The sequence below is a fragment of the Pteropus vampyrus genome, unplaced genomic scaffold (assembly GCF_000151845.1).
Source record: "Pteropus vampyrus isolate Shadow unplaced genomic scaffold, Pvam_2.0 Scaffold146, whole genome shotgun sequence".
Classification (NCBI taxonomy): domain Eukaryota; kingdom Metazoa; phylum Chordata; class Mammalia; order Chiroptera; family Pteropodidae; genus Pteropus; species Pteropus vampyrus.
The window spans coordinates 4,818,057-4,845,506 of NW_011888927.1; the positions used below are offsets into that span (position 1 = coordinate 4,818,057).

Sequence of the window (27,450 nt, forward strand, 5' to 3'; positions counted from 1 at the left end):
AATGAAAATCATAATTACATATATGTTAGCCATTTATAAAAAGCACAACTTTCCCGTGAAGTTGAAGGGAAAGGAACAATAAAAGTGAAAAGGTTTTGTGGATTTTATTCATATTTATATTGTCGCAACAAAAGTAATGTCAGTTGAGGATCATGTCACTTTTGGCATCTCTGCTGACTGCACTGTTAATAAATAGATAAAAGCCTTTAGAAGAGCACTTGTAAATTCAGTTTTTAAATACCAATCACATGGAACTGTCCTGTTATGGGTACACTGAAGAAGTTTCTAAAAACACACACACAAAGCGCAGCAGGCCAAGAATTTTGATAAGCTCAAATAGACTTAGTGCTAACAACAAACACAAAAATTAACTTTCAAAAGAAATCTTAAGTTATATGAAAAAAATTACCCAGTCACTATCTTGTCTAAATCATTCTTTAGCACTGCAGCTTTGCCTTACACACTGCAGCAGAATTTCATGAGTTTCTAACATCTAAATGCTGGTGTTTTGATTTCTTCTGTGTGTGGTGCCTCAGCCTTAAAGGCATCTTACCCTTGCAGTTTTACTAAAACTGAAAAATTTCCAAACTTCATATTAATCTTACCTGTCAGCATAATGATTTGATAAATATTATTATGTTGTCAAATTTCTACTGACAACTTTGTAACTATATTGGAACTTTATAAGGAAATGTATTTTGACATGGATACTTTAAAAGTATTCTGATACTAAAAAAAATCTTGAGAAAAAAGTTATTCTTATGAATAAATGACAAAAGCTAGAATGGACAGCTACACAGAGTATCCATGGTTCTTTCTAATTAATTTATCTTTCATACTATCTACCATCTGTTTGATTGGTCTCTTTGCCTATAGCTGTGGTTTTTGTGGCCCTTTTAAGGCCCTTTCATTTATATTAGAACATGGTCTGTTGCAGAGACTTTGCTGAGTAAATTGAGGTGAAGCTCAGTAGTTTGTTTAACAAGCACTCCCAAGTAAATCTGATCAGATTGTTAGGGGGCCACTCATTGACAGACAGTTCTTTAGTTTCACAACCTTTTTCTGGATTTGCCCACATAAGTGCATCTGAATAACATTGGAGAAAGTTAAGTACCTGCAGAAATTTCTTAATGCGTACATATTGTTACAACATATAACTACTCCCAACCCTATATGTACTTCCAGAAGAAAACTAAATTTAAAAACAGTATTTGGTGGCTTGGCTCTAAATAGACCAGTCTTCTATCTATTTATTCCTCAAAATATAGACTATAAGGATCCGGTCTTAATTTTGAGAATAGCATAGATGTTTATTTAGTGAGTTGCATTATTAGCCTTATTGTGTCTCCGTGTCATTTACTGATTAAGTTTCAGGGAATGATGTTCATATACATCATTAGCCAACAACTCTTTACTGCCTGGGCTAGATCAGACTCTTCCATCATATTAAGCATCCATTCATTCATCAGCTATTGAGTCTGTCATATACTACCAAAAAATATATAGAAATAATACTGTAACATTATATGAAACAAATAGATAAATTATAAAAAGAAAGAACAAATCTGGAAATAATCATGTAAAGTATATTTAGTGTTGAATGTCATTTGATTTTACAGGAATGGATACAGTTCAAAGAATATTTTTGGTAATCCATATTTATATTATTACTATGAATTTGACTTTCAGCAGGACTATTGCCTTGAAAATCTAAACATGGACATCTTATGAAGTATTGAACATGAAGTTTGAAATCTGTTTTTTATAATTTATTGAGTAAGAAATAGTGTTTGCAATTTATTTTTATTTTAATGTGTTTTAATCTCTATATACCTTAAGAAATTAAATCAGCTTTTTACTTTCATCTTCTTTTTAGTCTCTGACATTAAGACTTCAAGACTATCCATCTTTGTCTCATCTTGTTGTTTATGTACCATCTATTCATGGAAGTAAGGTAACAAATGGATTAAGGTTGTTATCAGAATGTTTTGGGGATACTCATGCTAAATATTTAAGTTATTTTTTGATGAATTCTTTAGCATAGGGATTATTTAAAACAATGTCCAGTTTGGTGATCCACCTAAGACTGTTAGAATCATCTACTCTAGCTTGAACTAAGCAGAATAAACCCAAGTCTCTTTCTTCCAAGTGGGAACTAGTTATACTTTAACAATCTTTCAAAATTTATTATGTGCAAGACTCTATGCCAGGAATTATAGGAGGCACACAGATAAAGACAAAAATGAACCCTGTTCTCAGAAAGCTATATACTGTTGGGTAGGGGAAGAAAAGTATATTTGGAAGCAGCAGGAAGAGTGAGAATTAAAGAGGTACCCAAAAATATATAATACAAATCAGAATATAGCAAATACATGAAAAGTGTAAAAGGGGGAGATATCTGATTGATGGAATCAAGAAAGGCTGTTTTTTTAAATTGCCTTAAACTAGTTAAGGTTTTTTATAGGTAGAATGAACATTCTAGACCTGTGCTATCCTATATGGGAGTCAGTAGCACATGTGGCTGTTTAAATTTAAATTAGTTAAATATTCAGTTCCTGGATTGTACTAGCAACATTCAAGAAGCTAAATAATGGCATTGTTGCAGAAAGTTATAATGAACAGTGCTGTTTAAACAAAGAAATAGTGGGAGCCAAGCATGGAAGTATGAAATGTTGTGGACTATGTTTGGAAAACAATAAATAAGTTAATACTGATTTTTAAAGGATGGCCACCATGAGTAGAATACTAATGGAAGAAAAGTCTGAAAAAGTAGCTCATGGCCATATTGTGGAGGTCCTTGACTGGAAGATTCTGGACTTTACAGAATTCAGGAGTCAGTAGGAGCTGAAAGATTTTTCACCATAGTAGCAATGGAGTCAGAGCTATTTAGGAAGATGAATTTATGGTATAAGATGGATTAGTAACAGAGAGTAGGCATCTCATAAGGGATTGTGAGAACTTGCACTAGGGAAGTAGAAATAAAAATAAAAGGATGGTGATTTTTGAAAGAAGTTGGGGAAGGAAGAAGATGGAGGTAAAAGACCCTCTCTTCCCCTTTCCACATGTCACTCAGCAAACTTATCCTTCAAAATCTAGCCTCAGTGTTCCCTGTTTTCTTTTTCTGAACTGCTTCAGTAACTTCTTACTTGTTCCCATGCTTTTTTATAACTTTTTTGAGTAATTTATTACATTGAATTATTATTTATTTGCTGTGTCTCTATTGCCATTACCATACTGTGAATTCTTTGATAGTAAGGACCAAATAGATTTTATTCTGCCTTGCATCTTCAACGTTTAGATACTACCTCATAAATGTTCAAATAATGTTTCTTGAATGAGAAAGTTGATGAGAATTTTGGCCAAAATCATTAGGAAAATTTAGAAGAAAAAGGAAGAGGGAGATTTAGTTGAGAGTCATCTCAAAGATTGAGTCTCACAAGTAGCTTATAATGGATTCATTGTTTTGTTTTGCTTAGCTCAAGTGAGAGGTAATTCAACATCTTCAATACTAAAAGCTCTCTTTAAGGGTTTTTCTGTCGGGTAAGTTGGTTTTAAATGAATTGAAAGTCTTTCTCAAACTTGGAAAGGCCATCTCTGGTTATCCTCAGAAATTAATGAACTTTTCAAACAGGAGGTCTTAGCTGCTTAACAAATACATAATAAATGTGTCTTAATGCTCTTTGGAAAGAACTCTTCACACTACCGTTGAACACAGTCTCACTAGGATGTTGAGGCCTTTCATGATTTTGGCATGTTTCTTAGAGTCTATCATCATAAAGATACATATATTTAAATAAGCAGTTTAAAATTATTTGAGTTCACTGATAATACAGTTTTCAAACTACAAATGTGGAATTACATGAGTTTTTTGGTGACAGAAAACAAAATAACTAAATCCATTAGAAATTTATGTACCTTGGATGTTTCAGAGAGACCTTTGAATTCTTTTTTTCTTGGGTAAGGTTTTATTCCATAAAAAGCATAGCCAAATTTTTAAAGCTATGATTAAAATTTTATTATTTTAGATACCTCTACAAAGAGATTTAAAACTCCTCCCCCACCTCAGGCAATGTCTAACTCGAAAATACTTTGTAAAATATAATAAATCTGTTCAATAAATAACTTCTCTAATCTTTTAATAGCTGCTTTCTATAATGAGAATATATGTTCTTTGCCTTGTAAGTAAAGAGGGAAAATTAAAAGCAAAGCCCCTTAACATGTTTTTCCTTTTATTCTCTTACGTGTGCACTGTACAGCCTAATAGCATTTTTCCCTCATCTGCTTTTCACTTTCAAAAACAATCAAAAATTCACCCAAGAGGCAAACACAAAAACACTGCTACAGACACAGTCCAAGGTATAGTTATTACAAAAGCTTAGGCTAGACCTTTCTGGCATTCTGCTTTCTGTGGACAGCAAACTATTTGCTAGCTATAGTTAGGTATCAGATTAATTTCTTTTTTAGCTTCTGTAGATCGAAAAAATAAAGAAACCATTCTTATTGCAGCTTAGAGCAGAGAGTTTTTTTATACCTTTGTTAAAATGGTATTAGAAAAAAATGTCATTACAAAAAATTTTAATGATACAAATGTCACATTTTACATTTCTTTTTTTGGGATAGCATTTCTTTTTCTTTATTCATAGGACGTCTTTTTTCTGTTTACTATAATTGTTTAGCATGAAGTAATTTTATACAAATAACATTAGCCATCTGTAGATGGATAGCAGTATGTCTCTGAAAGTGTTTTGTAGTCTAATTAGACTGTAGATAATAAATATGGAGTTTAAAAAAAAAGGGACAAATTTTTGTTTTGACTATGAAAGTTATTCAAATAACTCCCTAGTTCATCTTGAGTTAACTTTGGCTCTTAATGCTTGCTTTGCTCCATCCTTTAATGTCTCTCTTCTGGAAACACCTAAAACTAATTACATGAAAACTTTGTATAGATCTGTTATAGAAAGGATCCTCTGATAATTTATCTATTAAATTACACTCGTTTATCAAATTTGTTTAGTTTAGCATCTCTACTTGCCATTTTAGTATAGCCAGAGTTAGTGTGACACAGTACCTTCTCCAAAGCTGGAGGCTTTCATTTTCCACTCAAAATTCAAGTCAAGATATTTTACTATAAATTTAATTTTTTTTTCCTAATAAACAATGTTTTATATTTCAGTTTGTTGTAGATTGTGAATTCTTTAAAAAAGAGACAAGATCCATACAGCTTCCTGTAACTCATCTTTTTTCTTTTGGTAAGTATTTTGATTTTGGAAATCTTAAGAATTGCCTTCATCTTTAACAGGGCTAATTTATTTCGCAAGTTAGTTGCAATAAAGCAGAGCTATGTAATAGAAGTATTGTTTTGTATTTCAAGTGTAGTTCTTAGAGTAACCATATGATGTGATTCACTAGTTTGATTCTTATTCAGCACTGGACCAGCAGTCATCTTCTAAGAAGTGAACTTTTGAAAGAAATTTCTCCATGATCACATACATTGGCAGGCAGTTATGTGTGTGTGTGCACATGCATGCACATGTTCATGTTCTCATGTGAATTTATACTAAATTGGCCCTTTTTATAAAAGGCTTATTATAAGGTATAAATTTCTATCCTATGAAGTTTTCAAAATTTCTCTAACTGTATCTTTCCCAATTTTTTACTGTGGTAAAATATATATAACTATACAGTCTTTTAAATTTTATTATGAAATAATTTTAGACTTATAGAGAAGTTACAGAAAGAGTACAGAGTTCCTGTATATCCGTCACTCACCTTTCTACAATGTTGCCCTCTTAAACAATGCAGTTGTCAAAAATTAAGAAATTAGCATTGGTACAATACTTTTAACTACAGAGCTGATTTTGTTTTCATTAGTTTTTCTACCAGTGTTCTTTTCCAGCTTCCCACACTGCATTTAGTTGCCATATCTCTTTAATCTCCTCTAATCTTTGATCTTTGATAGTTCCTCAGCCTTTCCTTTTCTTTATAATTTTGACACCTTTGAAGAGTGCTGGTCAGTTATTTTGTAGAATATCCCTCAGTTTGGATATGTATACTGCTTTCTTATGATTAGTTGAGGTTATGCATTTTAGACAAGAATATCACAGAGAAGTAATGGGTACTTCTCAGTATGTCAGAGGACATAAGATACCACTGTGTCTAATTACTGGTATTGTTAATTTTGATCACGTTAAGTGGTGTCTGCCAGGTTTTTCCACTGTAAAGTTACTTATTTTAATTAAGAAATATCTTGGGAAAGACACCTTTAAAGTAAGTATCCTATTTTTCTTCAAAAGAACCCACTAATCTTAGCATCTATCAGTTCATCTAGTCTGAAGCAATTATTACTGCTATCCTATATGTATTGGAATTCTTCCTGAGGGAAAGTTGTCTCTTCTCCCTGATTTATTTATCCAGTTTTTATATATGTCAGTAATGGATTCATATATATTTATTTTATTTATTGGGTTATAATCCAGTACTGTTGTTAAATTTTTTTGCTTGAGTTGTTCGGCTTTCAATGTTAGAATCTCTTTTTTGGTTAGCTCTTGTGCCCTTATATGCCATTCATGAAAAAAATCTGTATTCATAGAGGAACCTTCCTTTAAGATTTTTATTCCTCTTCTGCCCCCACCCCCTTTTTTTGGTAGAAACATACTCAGAACAATACAGAAATGACAACTCTGAATCATCTAGCTCATTAAAATAAGAGATCTACCAAGAAAACATAGCATATGATTTTGATATGGGAAATATATACTTGATTTTTTAAAACGCACACATGTAACTGAAAGACATTATAAATGTTTTGTCCAGGGTTTATTGAAGGAGGATTGAATATTTAGACGTTCACCCCCACATATCAGAAGCTAGAACCTGTAAACTGTTTTGTCTTTTTACTTTAAAAATCTGTTAACACTGTTTTAACATTTTTTAAGTAATAGATGCTTTTTTTTTATGCTTTGTTCTAAGCAATATAATGCTTTTAATTTAACAGGATTATCTTCAAGGAAAGTGATATTAAATACAAGTGGCCTGTTCTATAACATAGAGCTTCTGAACTTTGGACAGGTAATTATCCTACTATAACAGGGATTTGATTTTACTTTACTGTTTAGTTAAACAAACAAATAAACTTTTTTTGTTTTATTTTTGTGGTCAACCTCTGTTAGATATACCAAGCTTTTAAAATCAACGTAGTAAGCAAGTGTTCAGGAGTCAAAGGTAAGTGTATTTTCTGAAAAAATATAATGGTATTGTCATTTGAAGAATCAGTGGGTTTTCACTTGAATTTTCTTTAATATTTATGCTTCTACATATTTTATGTGAAGTAAAGTTAAATGTATGATAATAGAAAAGCTGTTTATATTTCCAAAGACTTAACATAAACCCTTTCTTAATAGTAGGCATCTTCATCTGTTATAGTTTAAATATCCACATTTGAAAAATACCATCTATCTTGCTGTCTCATTATTATAATAATTCAGATGTAGCTGTTTGTTTTTACAGTTTCTTAGTACTTCTCATATGTTCTAATATCTTCTGTAAGTCTTATTATACATTATTACTTAATAATTCTCCACAATTTCTTATTATGTGGTATAACTCTTACTGATTTTTTATGAAATGGGTAATTGTATAATTAGGTATTATGGTAGCTTATATAACATTTAGTATGACATAAGGTTAGTAATATGTATTTCATTTATTTTTTCACAGAAGAAATAACTAGTATCTATAAACTTCATATTCCCTGGTCTTATGAAGATTCACTAACCATTGCACAGTAAGTATATGAAAGAATTTACCTTAAACTTTTGTGTTTTTGAATAATACATATTCTACTTTGTTTATTTAAATCAGTGAAATTATTAAAGTGCCTCTTAGTAAAATGTAGGTATCCTTTATGTAGCATTGTGCCCATAAATAATGTAATATATAGAATTCTTATTTAAATTATATATAATTTAAACCTTTATTGCTTGAAACATGAACCCTTTCCCACCCTCTGCCCCAGCTCCTATGACCTAGACAGACAACTCTGCTATGCCTAGAAGTGTCCATCCATAATAATGCGCCTGACATCTAGTTTCCTCTATATCATTGCATTATGTCGTGATGAGGATTGGCTTAGCTATGATTATTTAACAGCATTCTGTATTTGAGAATTGATATATAAGTTATCTTTTCAGGGTTCCATCTTCTACAGAAATTTCTTTGAAACTCCATATTGCTCAACCAGAAAATGACAGCAGTGTAGCATTATTAAAAATGTACACATCATCAGACTGTCAGTATGAGGTAAGCTGTATGTTTGTTTAATTTTTAAGAGTTGTAGAATAAGGTGGAAATACATTTTTATATTAGCCTAAGTTTGATGATGATGTAGAAAGCACTAAATATTAGAAATAGACATTTATATTACTCTATTCTCCATTTTGCCTGCTAGCACCACTCAGTATTTCCTTAGCTCTGAAAGTATACATCTTAATAAATAATAGAAAATAAAATAAAAACCGAGACCATAGATTAATCTTTTAAATTTGGAAGCCTAAAGTCTGGAATCCTTTATAAATTGAAGAACATGAAATCAGCTGATGTGGCTTAAATTTAGTAATCCATATGATGTATATTGGTTTCCAGTTCTAGATAAGCTTAAGGATCTTTTCACTAATCATATTAAGCTCTGTTAGTCATTAATATGTATAATTTAGTGCCTCTTGCATTTATATTACAATCACATTGATCTCTTTGTGCTAAGAGAAGGGAAATAGACTCGAGAGTAACATTGTATTTACTGTGGATTCATAAACGAAGAGTCCCTCTCTGTGTTACAGCATACCATGTTCTAGGGATTCTGGATTTAAGTGGTTGAAGTACACATTTGTGGTGACATCACAGATCGCCGGTTTATATGAAATATCTTATTTCTACTCAGCTGGTTTAAACCAAACTTAAATATTTGACTCTTTATTAGACCTAACTTTCTTAAGGTAAACTAGGATTGGTAGGTCAATGAACAGAATCTGTTCCTACAACCAAGTTTCATTGGTCCAATGTTGTGGGTTATTTTAGATTTCATGGAATTTATTAATGGTTTGCTATATTGCTTTCTAACATTAAAGGATTTACAGAGCTGTAATAATGGTTTTTAACTTGTACCCTCATATTTCTAATATTACAGAGATAGTAAGAATTGTATTAATGTTTTGGCTCCAAATACTGCATGCTTTCAAAATGTTTACATTTTTACAGATACCTTGTAATTTTCAAAAAGTCTATTTTTTGACCAAAAAAAGACATTTTATAACCTTCCTTTGAAAGATTTATTTCCTTTCCCTAGACTTCCTAATATCAGAGAAGGTGTATTTATGTTAGACATAATTAACGATGAATTTCTCTTTGTAATATTGTTTTGGCTTAAATTTTACTAAATGTGCTGTTTATTTTGGTCTTATATCATGTGAAACCTATTTTTATAAAATTTACTCAGAAACTTAACTCTAAAGCGCTGTACAGTTATAGATTTGAGAGTTTAAAGTACTAATTATATAATAGGTTGGTTAATTTGTGCTTAATTTTTAGCAAACATGAATAGCTCTAGGCTCAATCATTCAATAAATTCTTTAGCTTGCATGATTTGATAAAATATTATGTTTAATTAAATATTTAGTAAAGTGTTACCATATATATCATAACATTCATCCAATTGTCAAAGAATTAGAATATGAGAAAATATACTGAACAATAAAATTACACTCGATAGAAATTAAATGTTAGTGGTTCAGAGGATTCTTTTGAGATCTTGAATGCCTGTAGGTTTACTATTATAAAAAAATTAAGGATTATGCTTAGAGATGTACAGAAGTGCCTAATTAAATAAAAAGTCAACTAGAATTGTTTAGGGAAAATAATCTTTTTTAAATGATTGTTTTAAACTAGGTGACAGTTAAGACTTCCTTTTCACAAATACTTGGACAGGTAAGAGAGACTCCTTTTCGATTATTGCCTTATGAATAGATCCTGTAAAGTAGGGGTTGAAAACTTTTTTTCTAAAGAGCCGGATAATAAATATTTTAGCAGACCACATATAGTCTCTTTCTGCCAGCACTATTATACCTGCTGCTTTCTTCTTTCTCCCACTTTAATAAGATCTAAAAACCATTGTTGGCACACAGGCCATAGTTGGCCAACCTGGCTTTAAGGGGATGCTTTCACGTTTGATTCTTCCTAGAAATGAGAGCTGATTCCGAAACAAATTAATATTTTTGACTAAATGAATGTCATATTATGATTTCATGTTGCTCATACTACACTATAATTATAGTCCAATAAAATCTGTAGGCTCTGTCATATAAATTAACATTTTCAGAAAAACTTTATTTTGTGCATACTCAAGTTTATAAAAGGTAAAATTAATCGTATTAAAAGCAAACATGTTGAAATAGTTTAAATTCATTTGAGGAATATCTATAATTCATAGGTAAATAGTGTTACAAAAATTTATCAAGTAGAAACATTATATTATTAAACATAATTATAATTTTCAGAATTGTACAACCAGGACATAGATAATATTGATTAGTCAGAGAAATTATATAGTTTTAAAATTCACTAAATATTGTGCCTGTATTTTTTTTACTTTATTTTTTTAAATTTGCAATTCTAGTGTAGCATATTTCTAATTTGTCATTTAAATCTATAATTACAATAAAATTCACAAAATTAAATTAGAAACTCTTTTATATGCATTATCTCATTTGATCCTCGCAATGACTTGATGAAAACTAGATTGTGATTATTAAATTTATGAACATTAGTAAATTCTAATTTAATGTGTAAAAATTTTGCGCTACATTAGAAAGAAGATTAAATCTTAGTACAAGTTGAAAAATAACATCATGGAGAGTAAAGTGATAAGGCATCAATTATCAAGAAAAATTACCTCTTGGAATATAGGGGAGGAATTCTTGCTATTGTATTTTTATATATACAGAAGGATGGTATTATACATAGTGGTATGAGCTGAAGATATAACGTACTCTCATATCATACCTATGCCTCATAATTCAGATTAATGACAGAAATCTGGTACACTTGATACTCTATAGTCAAGTATAATTTTATTTTTAATTTTATTTTTTTAATTCTATATATTTTGTTTAATAAGTTTATTAGAGTAACATTTGTTAATACAGTTATATAATTTTCAGGTGTACATTATAATTTGACATCTAAAGTACAATTACCACCCAAAGTACAGTTTCCTTCAGCTACCATATATTTGATCCCTTTTACTCACTTCACCCTACCCTTACCTCTCTGTATTTGCCCCACTTACCCCAACTACCTCCCCCTTCCTCCCCCACCCCCTACCCTCTGGTAACCACTAGTCCATTGTCCATGTCCATGAGTCTCTGTTCGTTTGTCCTGTTCATTTCTTGCTTTTAGGTTTTTATCCCACATATAAGTGATATGTGATTTTCAACTTTTTCTGTCTGGCTTATTTCGCTTAGCATGATTATCTCGAGATCCATCCACGTTGTCACAAATGGCAGTATTTCATCTCTTCTTATGGCTGAGTAATATCCCACTGTATATATGTACCACAGCAGGACACTTAGGTTGCTTCCATGTCCTGGCCACTGTGAATAATGCTGCTATGGACATTGGTGTGCAAATATCTTTTCGGATATGGGTTTTCAAGTCTTTGGGGTAAATACCCAGTAGAGGGATTGCTGGATCATATGGTATATCAATTCTTAGTTTTTTAAGGAACCTCCATATTGGCTGTACCAATTTGCAGTCCCACCAGCAGCGTATGAGGGTTCCTTTTTTCTCCACATCCTCTCCAACATTTGTTATTACTTGTCCTCCTGATTTAGCTGTTCTAACAGGTGTGAAATGGTATCTCATTGCAGTTTTGATTTGCATTTCCCTAATAGCTAGCGATGTTGAGCATCTTTTTATATATTTGTTGGCCATTTGTATGTCCTCTAGGGAGAAGTATCTGTTCAGATCCTTTGCCAATTTTTTGATTGGATCATTTTGTTATTGTTGTTATTGTTATTGAGTCATATGAGTTCTTTGTATATTTTGGATATTAGGCCCTTATTGGAGGTATTGCTTGCAAATATATTTTCCTATTCAGATGGTTGTCTCTAACTTGTTGACGGTTTCTTTTGCTGAGCAGAAGCTTTTTAGTTTGATGTAGTCACATTGATTTATTTTAGCTTTTACTTCCCTTGCCTTTGAGGTCAAATTCATAAAATCCTCTTTAAGTCCAAGGTCCTTGAATTTAATTCCTATGTTTTCTTCTATGTATTTTATTGTTTCACATCTTAAATTCAGGTCCTTAATCCATTTTGAGTTAATTTTGATGTGTGGTGATAGACAACAGTCTAGTTTCATTCTTTTGCAGATGGCCTTGCAGTTTTCCCTGCACCATTTATTGAGACTTTCCTTTCTCCACTGTATGTTTTTAGCATTTTTGTCGAAAATTATTTGCCCATATAAATACAGGTTTACTTCTGGACTCTCAATTCTGTTCCACTGGACCATGTGTCTGTTTTTCTGCCAATACCATGCTGTTTTGTTTACTGTTGCTTTGTAGTATAATTTGAAGTCAGGCAGAGTGATGCCTCCGGCCTCGTTCTTTTTTCTTAGGATGGCTTTGGCAATTCGGGGTCTTTTGTGCTTCTATACAAATCTATTTTGTTCTGTTTCTTTAAAAACTGCTGATGAGATTTTGATGGGGATTGCATTAAATCTGTATTAATGCTTTCGGTAATATGGTCATTTTAACTATGTTGATTCTTCCAGTCCAAGAACACAGAATATCTTTCCATTTCTTTGTATCTTCTTTGATTTCTTTTAATAGGGTCTGGTAGCTTTCATTATATAGGTCCTAAACATGTTTCGTTAAATTTATTCCTAGGTATTTTTTTCTTTTTGGTGCAATTGCGAAAGAAATTATTTTATCTACTTTTTCTGACACTTCATTATTAGAATATAGGAATGCTATGTGTTTTTAAACATTAATTTTGTATCCAGAAACTTTACTGTATTTGCTTATTGTTTCTAGTAGTGTTCTTGTGGAGCTTTTAGGGTTTTCTATATAGAAAATAATGTCATCTGAAAATAGTGACAGTTTGACTTCTTTGTTTCCTATTTGGATGCCTTTTATATCTTTCTCTTGTCTGATTGCATTCACTAGGACCTCCAGTGTTATATTGAATAAGAGTGGCGATAGTGGACAGCCTTAGATATTAGAGAGGTTTTTAGATTTTCACCATTAAGTATAATGTTGGCTGAGAGTTTGTCATAGATGGCCTTTATTATGTTAAGGTACTTTCCTTCTATACCAATTTTGTGAAGTGTTTTGATCATAAATGGATGCTGTATCTTGTTGAAGGCTTTTTTCCCATCTATTGATATGATCATATGATTCTTATTTTTTAATTTGTTTATGTGGTGTATCACATTAATCGATTTGTGTTTGTTGAACCATCCTTGTGCCCCTTAGATGAAGCCCACTTGATCGTGGTGTATAATCTTTTTAATATGTTGCTGTATTTGGTTGGCTAGTATCTTATTTAGGATTTTTGCATCTGTGTTCATGAGAGATACCAGTCTGTAGTTTTCTTTTTTTACGTTATCCTTACCAGGTTTTGGTATCAGAGTAATATTGGCCTCATAAAATGAGTTGGGAAGTATTGCCTCCTCTTCGATTTTTTAGAAGAGTTTGAGGAGATTAGGTATGAAATCTTCTTTGAATGTTTGGTAGAATTCACTGGTGAAGCCATCTGGTCCTGGACTTTTACTTTTTGGTAAGTTTTTGATGATTGTTTCAATTTCCATACTGCTTATCGGTCTATTTAGATTTTCCAGATCTTCTTGATTCAGTCTAGGAAGATTGTATTTTTTAAGTACTGGTCCATTTCTTCTAGATTATGAAATTTATTATATACTTTTTCATAATATTCTTGCATGATCTTTTGCATTCGTGTGATGTCAGTTGTAATTTCTCCTCTTTCATCCCTGATTTTGTTTATTTGTGTCATTTCTCTTTTTTTCTTTAGTGAATCTAGCCAGGGGTTTGTCAATTTTATTAACTTTCTCAAAGAACCAGCTCTTTGTTGTGTTTATTTTTTCTATTTTTTTGTTGTTATTTTCAATTTTATTTATTTCTGCTCTAATTTTGATGATTTCTTTCCTTCTGCTGACTTTAGGCCTCATTTGTTCTTCCTTTTCTAGTTTTTTAAGGTGAAGTGTTAGGTTGTTTATTTGGGCTTCTTCTTGTTTTTGGAGATAGGCCCGTAATGATATGAACTTTTCTTATATGACTGCTTTTGCTGTCTCCCAAAAGTTTTGATATGTTGTACTATCATTACCATTTGTTTCTATGTATTTCTTGATCTCTCTTTTTATTTCTTCCCTGACCCAGTTATTCTTCAGTAGCATGTTGTTTAATCTCCATGTATTTGTGATTCTTCCTGATTTCTTTTTGCAACTGATCTCTAGTTTCAAAACCTTATGATCATATTATGATAATATTCAAAGAATATGGTTGGTATGATTTCAACCCTCTTATATTAGTTGAGGCTATCTCTGTGTTCCAGTATGTGGTCAATTCTTGAGAATGTTCCATGTGCACTAGAAGAGAATGTATAAGCAGCTGTTTGGGTATGGAAGGCTCTGCATATGTCAATTATGTCCAGTTGGTCTAATGTGTCATTTAAGGGTATTATTTCCATATTGATTTTCTGTTTGGATGATCTGTCTATATCTGACAGTGGGATATTTAGGTCTCCTCCTACAGTAATGTTTTGGTCTGTTTCTCCCTTAAGTTCAATTAGTACTTGTTTTACATATTTTGAGGTTCCCTGATTGGGAGCATAGATAAGTGTTATGTCTTCTTGGTGCATGATTCCCTTTGTCATTATGAAATGTCCCTCAGTATCTTTCTTTACCTTTTTTATTTTGAAGTCTTTTTCGTCCGATATTAGTACCGCTACTCCTGCTTTTCTCTGAATGCCATTTGCTTGAAATATCATTTTCCACACTTTCACTTTGAGTCTGTATTTGTCTTTGAAGCTGAGATGTGTCTCCTGGAGGCAGCACATGGTTGGGTTTTGTTTCTTGATCCATTCTGCAACTCTGTGCCTTTTTATTGGTGAGTTCAGTCCATGTACATTTAGAGTGATTATTGAAATATGAGGTCTTCTTATAGCCACTTTATCTTTTGCTTTCTGGTATATCGGTATTTCTATTGCTTCCTTGTCCTTGCATTCTGTTTTCTTTATTTTGCTTGGCTTTTGGGGGATTTCCCTCTGGTTCTTCTTGTTTTATGTTATATACTTCAGTTCTGAATCTCTGGTGTGTGGTTACCATTACGAACATGAAAAGGATAGTTATATATATATATATTTGTCCTTTTTCTTCTGCATGTGCCTTATATCCATTCCCCTTTGCAAATTTGGATCTTTGAATCCTCCCCTTTTCAGTCATTGTTATCTCAGTTTGTCCTAGGTCTGCTGAACGTTCATTACTATCTTGCTATAGCAAATCTCTCTTTATTTTAATCTTATAATGCCCTGTTCTTAGTAAGGGTTGCACTCCTCTGCTTTTATCAGCCTACTAGTCACTTTACTCCTAATTATGCTTTTTTTTTTTTTTTTGGTCATTTTGTTTTAGGTGAGCTGACCTCTTTCAGAATTTCCTGTAGTGCAGGCCTTGTAGTGGAGAATTCTCTAAATTTTTGTATGTCTGGAAAGGTCTTTATTTTCCCTTCATATCTAAAGGAGAGCTTACCTGGATACATTATTACTGGATACATTATTCTTGGCTGGTAGTTCCTTTCATTTAATAGTTTGAATATTTGATTCTACTCCTTTCTGGCTTATAAGGTTTGTGCTGAGAAGTCCGACAATAATCTAATGGCTTTTCCTTTATAGGTTACCGTCTTCTTTTCCCTGGCTGCCCTGAGAATTCTGTCTTTGTCTTTGATTTTTGATAATTTTAATGCGATGTGTCTTGGTGAAGGCCTTTTTGGATTGAGATAATTGGGTGTTCTGTTGACTTCTTGAATTCCAAGCTCCAGCTCATTCCTTAGATTTGGGAAATTCTCATTAACTATTTGTCTGAAAATGCTTTCTAGTCCCTACTCCTGTTCCTCACTTTTGATAATGCCCATGTTTCTTCTCCTGATGGTATCAGCTAGCTCTTATATTTCTCTTTCATTATTTTTCATTCTTCAGTTTCTCTCTCTGTTCTTTTTCTAATTTATTTCTAGATTTCTATCTTTGATATCACTGATCCTTTCCTCCATTTGGTCACGTCTGTTTCCCAAGCCTGCTATTTCAGTTTTCAACTCTTGTAATGTGTGTGTGTGTGTGTTTTTTTTTATCTCCAGAAGATCTATTCTGTTCTATTTGAGGGTTTCATTTTCTTTGCTCTGCTCATCTAGTTATTTTTAAATCCTGAAATTGTTGCTATGACTCACTGAGTTTTTTCAGAAGTACCATCCTAAATTCTCTATCATTTAAGTCACATATTTCTATGTCTGTAAATTTATTTTCTGGAGATTTTTCTCTTTCTTTCTGAGATGCTTTGTCATCTTGGTTGTTCATGGTGTTTAATGGGCTGTTTCTCCACCTGGGCATTAATGGAAGTGTATTCTGCTGTTTTTCCAGAAAGAAGATTTATTATATAAAGATCTCTTTTTAACCTGCTGCAAAGAAGGCACTTTTCTGTTGGTTTCCAGTAGGTGGCATGTAAGCCTCTTGGATTTGCTTTATACAAATGCTAAATGATGCCTTTTTTATTTTCTTGTAGATATTTAATCACGCTTGCTGCCCTCAGTTTCAGTCCCTGTCAGTGTCAACGACAGTCTCAGCAGCGTTTGCTCAGAATCCCCTGGGGCTCCGCAGTGATCGGTCTCAGAGCATCTGCGGGGAGGGGCCCTCTGGTTTGGGGGTTGAGGGCTGCGGCTCAGCCTCGGTTTTGCAGCCGTGGCTGGTAAAAATCAATTGTTGTTTTTTGCAGTTCCATCCCGCTTCTCTGCTTTCTGCCCTGATGACTGGGCCCTGCTGCTGGCTGCATAGAACTCACAGGTCTCCCAGGCAGGGCTGTTTAGTGAACTTGCTGCACCTTCTCCCCTTCCCCTCCTCCTGCAGGGAGCTCCGGAGATTGCAAGAGGCAGCTTCTTTATTTCTCCCAGTCTACCGCACACCCTGGATTCTGTCTTGTGGTAGCTCTCATACGCAGATCCCATGCTGAGACGTGCTGGTGTGCAGTTTGGGTGTTTTTTGTTCAGTTTTAGATGTTCAGCTTATTGTTGTTTCAAGGGGAGAGATCTGAGGACATCTCTCACTTTGCCATGTTTCCAAGAATCCTCAAGAATATCTTTTTCATCAAATCACCAACTAGAAAGGTAGCTGTCAACTGGGCGAATCGGCGTCTGAATCCAAGGGTAGGTTGAAGCCGCTGTGGTGAGAGACTATAATCCAGGCTGAGAGGCGAGGTGATGGCTATGCCTCCTCTTCCATCTCCTCAGTGCGGGGAACATGTAGAGCCAGGGGGAGACCAGTCGAGAAGACAAATCACTGCTTCTTCCTCCACTTCCTCCTCCTCCCACCTACTAAATTCCTAGTCTGGTGCTTCTTGGTTTCAGTCTCTGTCGGAAACTCTCCAGCATCTCTACTTCTTTCATTAAAGCCAATGGTTTCTAGAATTTACACTGGTCTTGTTTTACATCACTAGCAATTTCTGGATTTCAAAGATATAGACCCCAGAGCATTCTGGATGCCGCCAGGAGCCACACAGTGGTGGTGAGCACGGGGCGTGGGCCGGGGGTCCTCAAGTGTAATTTTATGTGCATCAAAAAAAGACAGAAAAAAAAGACAGACTGATATTCTTTAGACATGAAAATTTTTCTTAAAAAAAAATGAGGGTGTGTGGACATTACAGGATTAGAGGTAGGTACTTTTTTAAATGTCAGAGAATTTGTGGTAATTAAGTCCTCAAATTATTGAAAAGGTAGAAGATGCTCTTCCTCGTGTTTGTTTATAAATTTAGCTCAAGAACAGAAGGATAATGAATTTAAATTTTTAAATATATTTTATTTGTCGTTTTGAAATAATACATATTTTCAATGTTGCTGATTCATTCAAAGGAAACTGGGAAGAGGAATAAATGGAAACTACATCGGAGAATCAAAGCATTTGAATAGAAAACAATTTTTTTTTTTTTTTCGGAAAAAGGAAAGGAAAATATATTTACATATTCTTTAGTCTACTTCTACTAAAGGGAGCATGAAAAATAAACTGAAATAACTTTCTCAAAAGAATTACATCAGCTATAGTAAATCATTTCTATGTAGGGATGAAGTACAGTGTTGACAAATCTTTAAATTTTAAGAGAAATTGGATATCTGGATGTAACCAAAGGAAGCATGTCTACAATTTGAATTTGATCCATGGAGGCCAGCTTATGACTGTTGATTTAGTTGTATCTTATACCAGCAATATCTATGGCCCAGCATAACCTTTAATACTCAAAACAATGATAGTCATTAAAAAGAAATTTTATGTTCAGAATGCTCTGTGTAGGACCTCTTACAAGATTTCTAAAGACAGTGAAGGCATTAAAAGTTAATAATAACAGCTAATATTTTCTGATCACCTACCTGTGCCAGTTACTATTCCAAATGCTTTGCACAAATGAATATATTTAAGCTTCAGACTCTCTGTGAGGTAGGTGCTATATATCTCCGTTTTACTGATACAGGCATAAAGAGAAGGGGAGGGGTAAAGTAACTTGCCCAGGGACACAGAGCTAGTGAGAGGCAAGGCTGGAATCTAAACCCAGGAGTCTGTCTCAGACTGCTAGGCTTCTTAACTTTCCTTCCATACTCTTATGTGTGCCATTATATCTCTTAGCATGTCATTAGCAGGTAATGAGTATCTTTAGTAATAGAAAAATTATATTTTCTCTTTTACTCTCCTCTCCTTCCACTCAGAACTATAAACTATAAATCATGAGTATGAACTATAAGTTTTTTGAGTCCTTAACGATTTCTTTTAACCTGGAAATCCACAGAGGAGCTTCAAGAAGACCTTGAGCTTCCTGAAAATTTACACAGTGTTTTGTTTAACCATGCATTTCCATAGCTTTCATCAGATTGCCACGGGATCTATATTTTTTCTAAAAGATTCAGTAGAATAGAATTTTCTTTGAAAACTTTATTATTAAAATAAGAACTTAACACTTCGTTTTTGTTATGTGTATGTTTTTTACAGAAATTGGACTGATTTGAGGCACTATAATGTAGTGTTTATGAATTTAGGCTCTGAGTTAAATCTCATTCCACAAGATTTTCATAATGGACAAAAAAGTTTAATAATGGTAGCTAATATTTTCTGATATCACATTCAAGTTAATATTCTAAATGCTTTACACAAACATATTTAATCCTTAAAACCACCTATAAGGTAAGTACTATCATTTTCCCATTTTACTGATGAAGACGGATAACAAGTAAATAACTTGCTTGTGTATTATGTTTTTAATTGTACAAATTACTTGGGCTCCCTATGCCTAAATTTATTCATCTGTAAAATAGGAATAAGAACTACCTCAAAGGATTTGGGGGAGGAGAGCATGAGATAATGCATATAAGATGTTTAATATCATGCCTGAAATGTAGTAAATGCTCAATAAGAGTGCCTTATAAAATGTTTGTAGCACTTGCTACTCAATTATACATTCTCTTTGTTATGCCCTTGATGAAAAATTTAGATACATTTCTGATATACTATAGACTCTTAACATTTATTTTACTTAGAGTTTTGATACCCATTACTAGAAATACCTTTGTAGCCATGTCATGAAAAATATTTTTATTTCATGTGTAAGTACATTTATTTCATTAACATGAACATTTAGAAGTTGTTCGTTGCTTTGCCTGTTTTCTAGGTAGTTAGATTTCATGGTGGAGCTCTTCCTGCTTATGTTATATCTAGCATCCTTCTTGCTTATGGAGGACAGTTATACTCTCTTTTCTCAACAGGTAAGAATATTATTCTTTCCTCCCTCCTTCCCTCCCTCCCTTCCTTCCTATTTATTACTTTATTACTACTTTTTTATCCTTCATGTGGCTTTATTACTACTTTTTTATCCTTCATGTGGCTAAGGGAGACACATCATTTCTTGAAAATTTACAACCCATTTCTCTCAAATTCACAGAGATTTGAGATCCTCTAAGTTTTAAGAGATCCCCAAGAAAATTCTTTACTTGTTTCTCCATTTTATATCTTTGTGCCTGAAATTTCTTCTATTTCGAAGACCTCTTAATAGGTAGAGGCTCATTGATAGGGATCTTGTTCACCATTCAATTCTGGGTAGCTCACATAGTGTCAAGCACATAGTAGGTATTCATTATAATATTTGGACTGTATCAACTGTATCAATTAGGTCCTGGCACACTGAATGGATAATTGAGAGTTTAATGAAGGACATATTTCAAAATATGTGTAGGATTAAGGGAAACCAACAAGAAATGATAAAATGCCAGATTAACAGCAAAGCCATCTAATACTCCTAGGTACCAGGGCAAGGGAGGGAACAAACCTAGAGAGCTATAGGAGAGGAGAGTGTTATGGTAGCTGCAGCCTCGGGTATGGGAACACTGGCCATTGTCAGTCTGTGGCTCAACAGGAAAAAAGGCAGGGAAATAAATATGTGAACCTTATTTCCACTCATTCTATCTGCCAGTGTCTCACATTCAGTGAACCTAACTAGAAGTCAGTCCATAAAAGTTAGCCTCCCAAAATTTAGAGCAAAGGAAAGTGTGGAGAACAGACCTGGAGAGGAAAATATAGAATCTGTAATACACTGGACAAAACCCTCCATTGAGAATAGCAATTAGAACAGTTTCCCAGGAGTCTCGACTCAGTTGAACTTGGACAGTAATCAAGGGAGGCAAGAGATAGGAAAAGAGAATGGGGCCAAAATACATAAAAGCAGTCCAAAAACCCCCTGCCATTTCCATCTTGCCAAATCCTTTCACAGCTACTAATTCCCTTTTAATGACTTTTCTACAATTTCAAGTCTGCCATTTGTATTCATTTTAACCTGATTTATTTATATTCCACAAAGAAAGAAGCAACATTCAGTGCACTCTGCCCAGATCCAACCTTTTAATTAAGAGGTTATTTTGGTTATATGACATCAACTATACTTGAATATAAATATCTTTTTTTGAGAGTTTGAAAGACATATCTTACTCTTCTTAGTTTCAAGTGACCTCCTAATTGATTCTTGAACATACAGAATTTATATCTAGATAGTCCACAGAGACCCCAGATATTAGTTAATCTAGATTTAAGTATGGAATTATGTCTCAAACCAATTAAAGAAGTAATTCTGAACCCGGGATGCTTATCAAAAATCACATGGGTCATATTCACAAGAATTACTATAAAAAGGACAGATGATTACAAGTGTTAATGAGGGCGTAGAGAAATTGGAAACTACATAACACTGCTGGTGAGAATTAAAATGGTATAGCTGCTTTGGAAAGCAGTCTGGCAGTTCCTCAAATGATTAAACAGAGTTTAATCATTTATACAGCACGTATATATCCAAGAGAGATGAAAACATACACCCACACTAAACTTGTACGCAGATGTTCACAGGAGCACTATTCATAATAGCCCCAAAGTGGAAACAACCCAAATGTCCATCACCTGATGAATAGATAAATAAAATGTGTTGATACATACTACAACGTGGATGAATCTTGGAAACATGCTAAATGAAAGGAGCCAGTTACAAAGGACCACATATTACATGATTCCATTTCTGTGAACTGTTCAGAGTAGGCCAATTTACAGAGAAACTAGATTGCTTATTTGTCTAGGAATGAGGAGGCATTGGAGGTGACAGTTAAGGTGGACATTTTCTTTTGGGAGTAATGGAAATATTCTAAGACTAATTGTGGTAACAGATGCACAACTAAAAACCAGCGAATAGCATACACTTTAAATGGATGAATTGTATGTTTGAAAATTATATCTCAGTTTAAAAAAATAAGCCATGGAGCTTTGTGAAAATACAGATGGAGAAACCCCACCCTTGGCTTCCAGAATTTGTTTCACAAGTGACTGAATGGGTATTCTTGTATGAGAACCATTGAATTACATAACTTTTTAATCTTTTGAAGAGAGTCTCTGTGATAGGAATGAATATCTTGCTTTTTCTGACTTGAAATATGTTGCTCTTACAGACAATGCAGGATATAAATATGTCTTATAGTTAATGACTATGAATTCTTAACTACATAGAATTGTTTTTTAATCCACCAGGTCATTGCTTAGAATATGCTACTGTGTTGGATAAAGAAGCCAAACCATACAAAGTTGATCCTTTTGTAATTATGATTAAGTTTCTGTTGGGGTAAGTTTTATCTGTGATAAGGATTTTAATTTTGTATTGCATATAAAACATTATGTTTATCTCCATAATGGAATATAAATTTTCCTACAAATTTGGCAGTTGACTTGTTTTATTAAATGAGATTTTTCTCTTAGACAAAGGCCTAATAAGTATATCAACATTTACTTTAATAATCTGACCATTTCAAAAGTAATTATTGAATTTATATATATATATATATATATATATACACACACATATATATATCAGTCTAAACTTAGACTGTAAATATACCAGGCCTTTAGCATTTGCAGAGATATATATGATCTGTGATCTTTGAATATCCCAGATTACGAACACAACCATTATAGGATATTAATGAAACAGTGCTTCAGATTACTTTTTCTTCTCATACAATGTATATTTTAGGTCTCTGCCCTATTTAACAGTGCATTCTTTTAAATTAATTTTTAATTCTTTAATGGCACTACATAATCGACTCCTTTTACCCCATCAACCTCCCTCCTCCCCATAACATTCCATTCTTAATTTATTCACATTTTGTTTTTTGCTTAAGAACTATTACTTAGATCTCTCTTCTTCTGTCATTAAAACTAACTTTTGGCTTTCTAACTTCAAAAAAACACTTATTACTTCAGTACAAGGATTAATAGAGAGCAGTAAAGCTGAATCGAGACTCAGGACTCAGGTCCTTGAAGATCAGTAGACTCCTTTGGAAGATAAATTACTTTTTCTCTACAAGAAATTGAAATTTGTTTTTCAATATAATTACGAATTAAGTGTCATAGTACTTTGGGGACTCTGGTGAATCATCATATACTTCAAATATTAAATCCTTGAATGTCAGTTGTGTATTTATTTTTTTGCTTTTATTGTATATTTTCTTTTATCCACAGGTATAAATGGTTTAAAGAATTATGGGACGTGTTATTATTACCAGAATTAGATGCCATCGTTTTAACTAGTCAGAGTATGTGTTTCCCCCTTGTATCCTTGATTCTCTTTCTGTTTGGAACATGTACTGCCTACTGGGGTGGCCTACTCTCTTCTACATCTGTGAAACTCCTTTCTTCATTGTGGCTAGCTTTGAAAAGGTAAACAATGAATGATTAAAACCTTTCTTATTGCTCTTAATTAAGAAAAAAAAATTACATTCTGATGGGAAACCTTAAAATTAATTTGCTTTTACTAAACTATAATTTCTAAGTAAAGATGTATAGCAAAATGTGGATTAGTGTTGGAAGTTGTGTTATTATCACAGATAATCATTTTACTGCAAGTTAAATGCTACATTTGATTTTGACCTTAATGTTCGAGTTAATCAAAAAGGTTAGGCAGATTACACAAGTATTTTTAAATTTCGCTGTTATAAATCTTTCTAAGAAGGAAGTGTTTCTCTGGCAATGCTTTTATTATGCTGATTTTCAATCCAACCTGAGAGCAAAAGACCCCAATCAAGATATTTAGGATCAGATTAGGTAAAGGTATCAGAGCTCCAAAAACATCGCCTATAGTTTCATTATAGGCCCAAATACATAGTTTGAAGTTACTGGTAGTCTTTTTTGGTAAAACATTGATCTAGTTCCTTTGCCACTCCTCACCAAACATGTTAAGTGATTTACTGTCATAGAGGGTATTATGGTGTGATGCCTCTTCTCCACAGTTCTGAGGTGCTTCTGACACCCTGACATGTCTGAGTAATCTCAAGAGTCTAAGAAATAGAAAACCATTCCTCCACCTCTCAAGATCAGAAACATATGCCACAGGGCCTATAATTAATGATTATCCTTAGCAACATTTTTTTCTTAGTGCAAATATCAGCCATAGTTTTTCTAAATGGAAGAGGAGCTATCACTGTATATTACAGAATTTACAATCAAATATGTGTCACCCCTTGCCTTTATTAAAAAATCTTACTGTTTACCTTACAGTGCTTGCATATCAATAAGCAGGAAAGCATGGTAGAGTACTGTATTGTTTTCTTTTTATATGTAATTGTATAAATAACTATTAAGAGTTCTAATTTTGCTTTTCCAGGCCCTCTGAACTTCCTAAAGATATCAAGACGATATCACCAGACTTGCCCTTTTTGACAGTTGTTTTGATCATAGTTAGTTGGGCAACTTGTGGAGCATTTGCCATACTTCTTACTTATCTTTACTATGTGTTTAAGGTATGTTAGATCAATAAAGTCAGAATGTCTGGGCATTGTATCAGACAGGCATAGAATTTCCTGTAGGTGTTGTTAACAAAATTTTAATTACCACTGCAGTAACCTTCTGTTATATAATAGGTTTAAGTGTAAACATTTTTAACATCTTAGTTATTTAAAATACACAGTTAACTGTAGAACTGAAACTATTAGTCTGAGTTGGTTTGTTAAAAAAAAAAACGGAAGGGAGAAGATATAATCTGTTTCAGATTGTTTCTTGCTCTTTCAAGTAATGTTAACTTTTTAGAAAACATTTTACTAGAGCAATTTTTATTCACATCTCCCTTTGAACATGGGTAATAGAACAAATAGAAAGTTTGGTCAGTAGGAGCAAGCTATCAGTTATGTTGAGATAATGTAAAATGTTATATATGTTGCTGAAGAGTCAGAAGACAGTGATAAAAGTAAGTAGGCTGATAATTTTACTGAGGAAGTGAAAAATACTTTCAAGAAGGTTGACAGCTTTGCAAGAAAATAGAGGTCATACACTACATACTCTCCACATTAGTTTTATGTGGAGACAGTTGATACCAGAATGGATAATATTTTTTTTCTTTATTAAACAAAGATTTATTTGCATCTACTTTTAACACTAATAAATGCACATTATAGATTATTTTTAGTTTTCTAAAGGAAGTTTATGTCCTTCAGAAAAACATTCAGATCTACTTTTATTTATGAATAAATTTTTGGTTTTTTAATTAGGTATTTCAAACTGACTCAATAAGCAAAACTTTCTCAAATACTTAAGCAAACCTAATAAATTAAACTTATAGACTTTTTTGGATTCTTTAAACATTTCACCACCATATATAATTGAGTTCAGATTTTCAGAGATTTAGAACATATAAAACATGTTATTCTTTATACTGTACTGAATGTAATCAAAATTTTCACTCACAAGACACTTTTAAGTTGCTATAGCAAAGGTATCATTCAGAGGCTCCAGAATGTAAAAAAGTATAGCAATATATCCTGGCACCAACATACTCTGGAAGTGTGTATTATTTTGTTTCTGTTTTTTAATCCATGATAGAAAACACATATAGTTATTATTTTATCTTTTCTAAAAGAATATTTTTAAATGTTTAAATGAATTTTAGTTTAGATTTTTTTAAATTTTAGATTATAGTGTTTCTCAGTTTCAATAATAATGTTTGTTTTTTGTTTCAAAATAAAACTAAAATTAAAGTCATTTCTTTTTCCTAGATTGTTCATCTACAAGCCAGCCTAACAACTTTTAAAAATAGCCAAACTGTGGTAAGCTTTGTTTTCAAAACTGTACATTGCTTTAATATGAAAGAATATGGGAAAAATTTTGTGTGTTTTTTTTTTAAATTGAGATTTTCCAGTGTTTAAAAAGTATTGTGAATTTAAGTAATTTTAAGAAAAGTGAACTTAATGAATATTAAAATAAACTAAGTCTAATTTGATCTTTGTCGTTTTTGTTATTACAAATTATATTTTAACTTATTTTGAGTAATTAGAGGAATAAATGTTTTATAACTGATAGCCACTTTAAAACAAGGTAATTTCAGTACTTTTAATCAATTTGGTAGTGGAAAGATATATTTATTTAGCTATTAAGTAATTGAAGATGATTCTAAATACAATAATATACTTAAATTTTACTTAGTACCTTGATATGTTTACTTTATTGCTTTGTAGAATCCCAAGCACTCTAGAAGAAGTGAAAAAAAATCCAATCACCATAAAGACTCTACAGCACACCATCTTCGTTTATCTGCCAGTGATGCTGAAGATAGTCTTCGCATGCACAGTACTGTGATTAACTTATTAACATGGATTGTATTACTCAGCATGCCATCTTTAATTTATTGGTTAAAGAATCTTAGGTGCGTTTTATTTATATAATTAAAATTTATATGGCTCAAACAATAAATATCTATAAGTATAGACTTGCTAGATTCCTAATGATCCATAAAACTTTCTCAAGAATAGGAAGCTATATATCACCTGAAATTCATTTATAATACATTCACATTTTCTCCCTTACCATGAGAGTATAAACTTCGGGAAAATAAACTTCCCCCAAATCTGCCCCCAAAAAGAAGGAATGTCACCTTTAACCTTCTTTGATCTAGACATACATGAAAATGTGCTTCATTTTGTTGACTTAAAGTATTCATAATGCTAGTGTTTTATGTATTTTTCAATTCATGATCAATTTTATGTTTTCTTAAATTTGGAGGGAAGAAAAATGCTTCTATTTAAAAATATTAAAATCTACGGCCATGCCACCCTGAACAAGCCCGATCTTGTCCGATCTTGGAAGCTAAGCAGGGTCGGGCCTGGTTAGTACTTGGATGGGAGACCACCTAGGAAGACCAGGTGCTGTAGGCATAAAAAAATAAAATAAAAAATAAGGGATCGTAAGCTGACAAGGTCCTTTGCAATCTGTGAGGTCAACCAAGGGTTGCCTTGCCTAAAATAAATAAATGAATGAAAATAAAAATATTAGAAGTAATGAAAGAAATATGTACTCTTCTAATGTGTTCCATACAATTAACTAGAATAAATAATCAGCTATCTTAATACTTACTGAAAACCATTATTTGTTTTGCTACCTGATAAGTGTCCTAGGTTAAATGAGAGTCTGAAAGTGCCCTCCAAGATATTTCTAGAATGTTTATTTATTGGTAAATTGATTTTTTTTTAAAAGGCTACCTCATCTATTTGAACCCCTACTCAGTATAGTTTTGAAAAATGATATAAAACTTTGATTATCTAAATACTGAAAGTTTTTTTTGAAAAGTCAGCAG

The 27,450-nt window shown here is 32.7% G+C and overlaps 1 protein-coding gene and 1 pseudogene across 2 annotated transcripts in view; both read left to right on the forward strand.

The window, feature by feature from the left end:
• Window positions 1–27,450, forward strand: part of PGAP1 (post-GPI attachment to proteins 1) — a 55,209-nt gene that overhangs the window by 25,457 nt on the left and 2,302 nt on the right. Inside the window, exons 4-16 of one of the 2 annotated variants that reach the window (XM_023535980.1) lie at window positions 1,877–1,954; window positions 5,174–5,249; window positions 6,995–7,068; window positions 7,170–7,221; window positions 7,717–7,783; window positions 8,190–8,298; window positions 9,940–9,978; window positions 19,975–20,068; window positions 22,365–22,455; window positions 23,352–23,549; window positions 24,493–24,628; window positions 25,877–25,927; window positions 26,336–26,523. In XM_023535980.1, the coding sequence (XP_023391748.1) occupies window positions 1,877–1,954; window positions 5,174–5,249; window positions 6,995–7,068; window positions 7,170–7,221; window positions 7,717–7,783; window positions 8,190–8,298; window positions 9,940–9,978; window positions 19,975–20,068; window positions 22,365–22,455; window positions 23,352–23,549; window positions 24,493–24,628; window positions 25,877–25,927; window positions 26,336–26,523 (1,253 nt within the window). The remainder of the gene's footprint in view (window positions 1–1,876; window positions 1,955–5,173; window positions 5,250–6,994; window positions 7,069–7,169; window positions 7,222–7,716; window positions 7,784–8,189; window positions 8,299–9,939; window positions 9,979–19,974; window positions 20,069–22,364; window positions 22,456–23,351; window positions 23,550–24,492; window positions 24,629–25,876; window positions 25,928–26,335; window positions 26,524–27,450) is intronic. The other variant, XM_023535981.1, reaches the window with a different exon arrangement.
• On the forward strand, window positions 26,913–27,031 carry LOC111745095 (annotated as a pseudogene).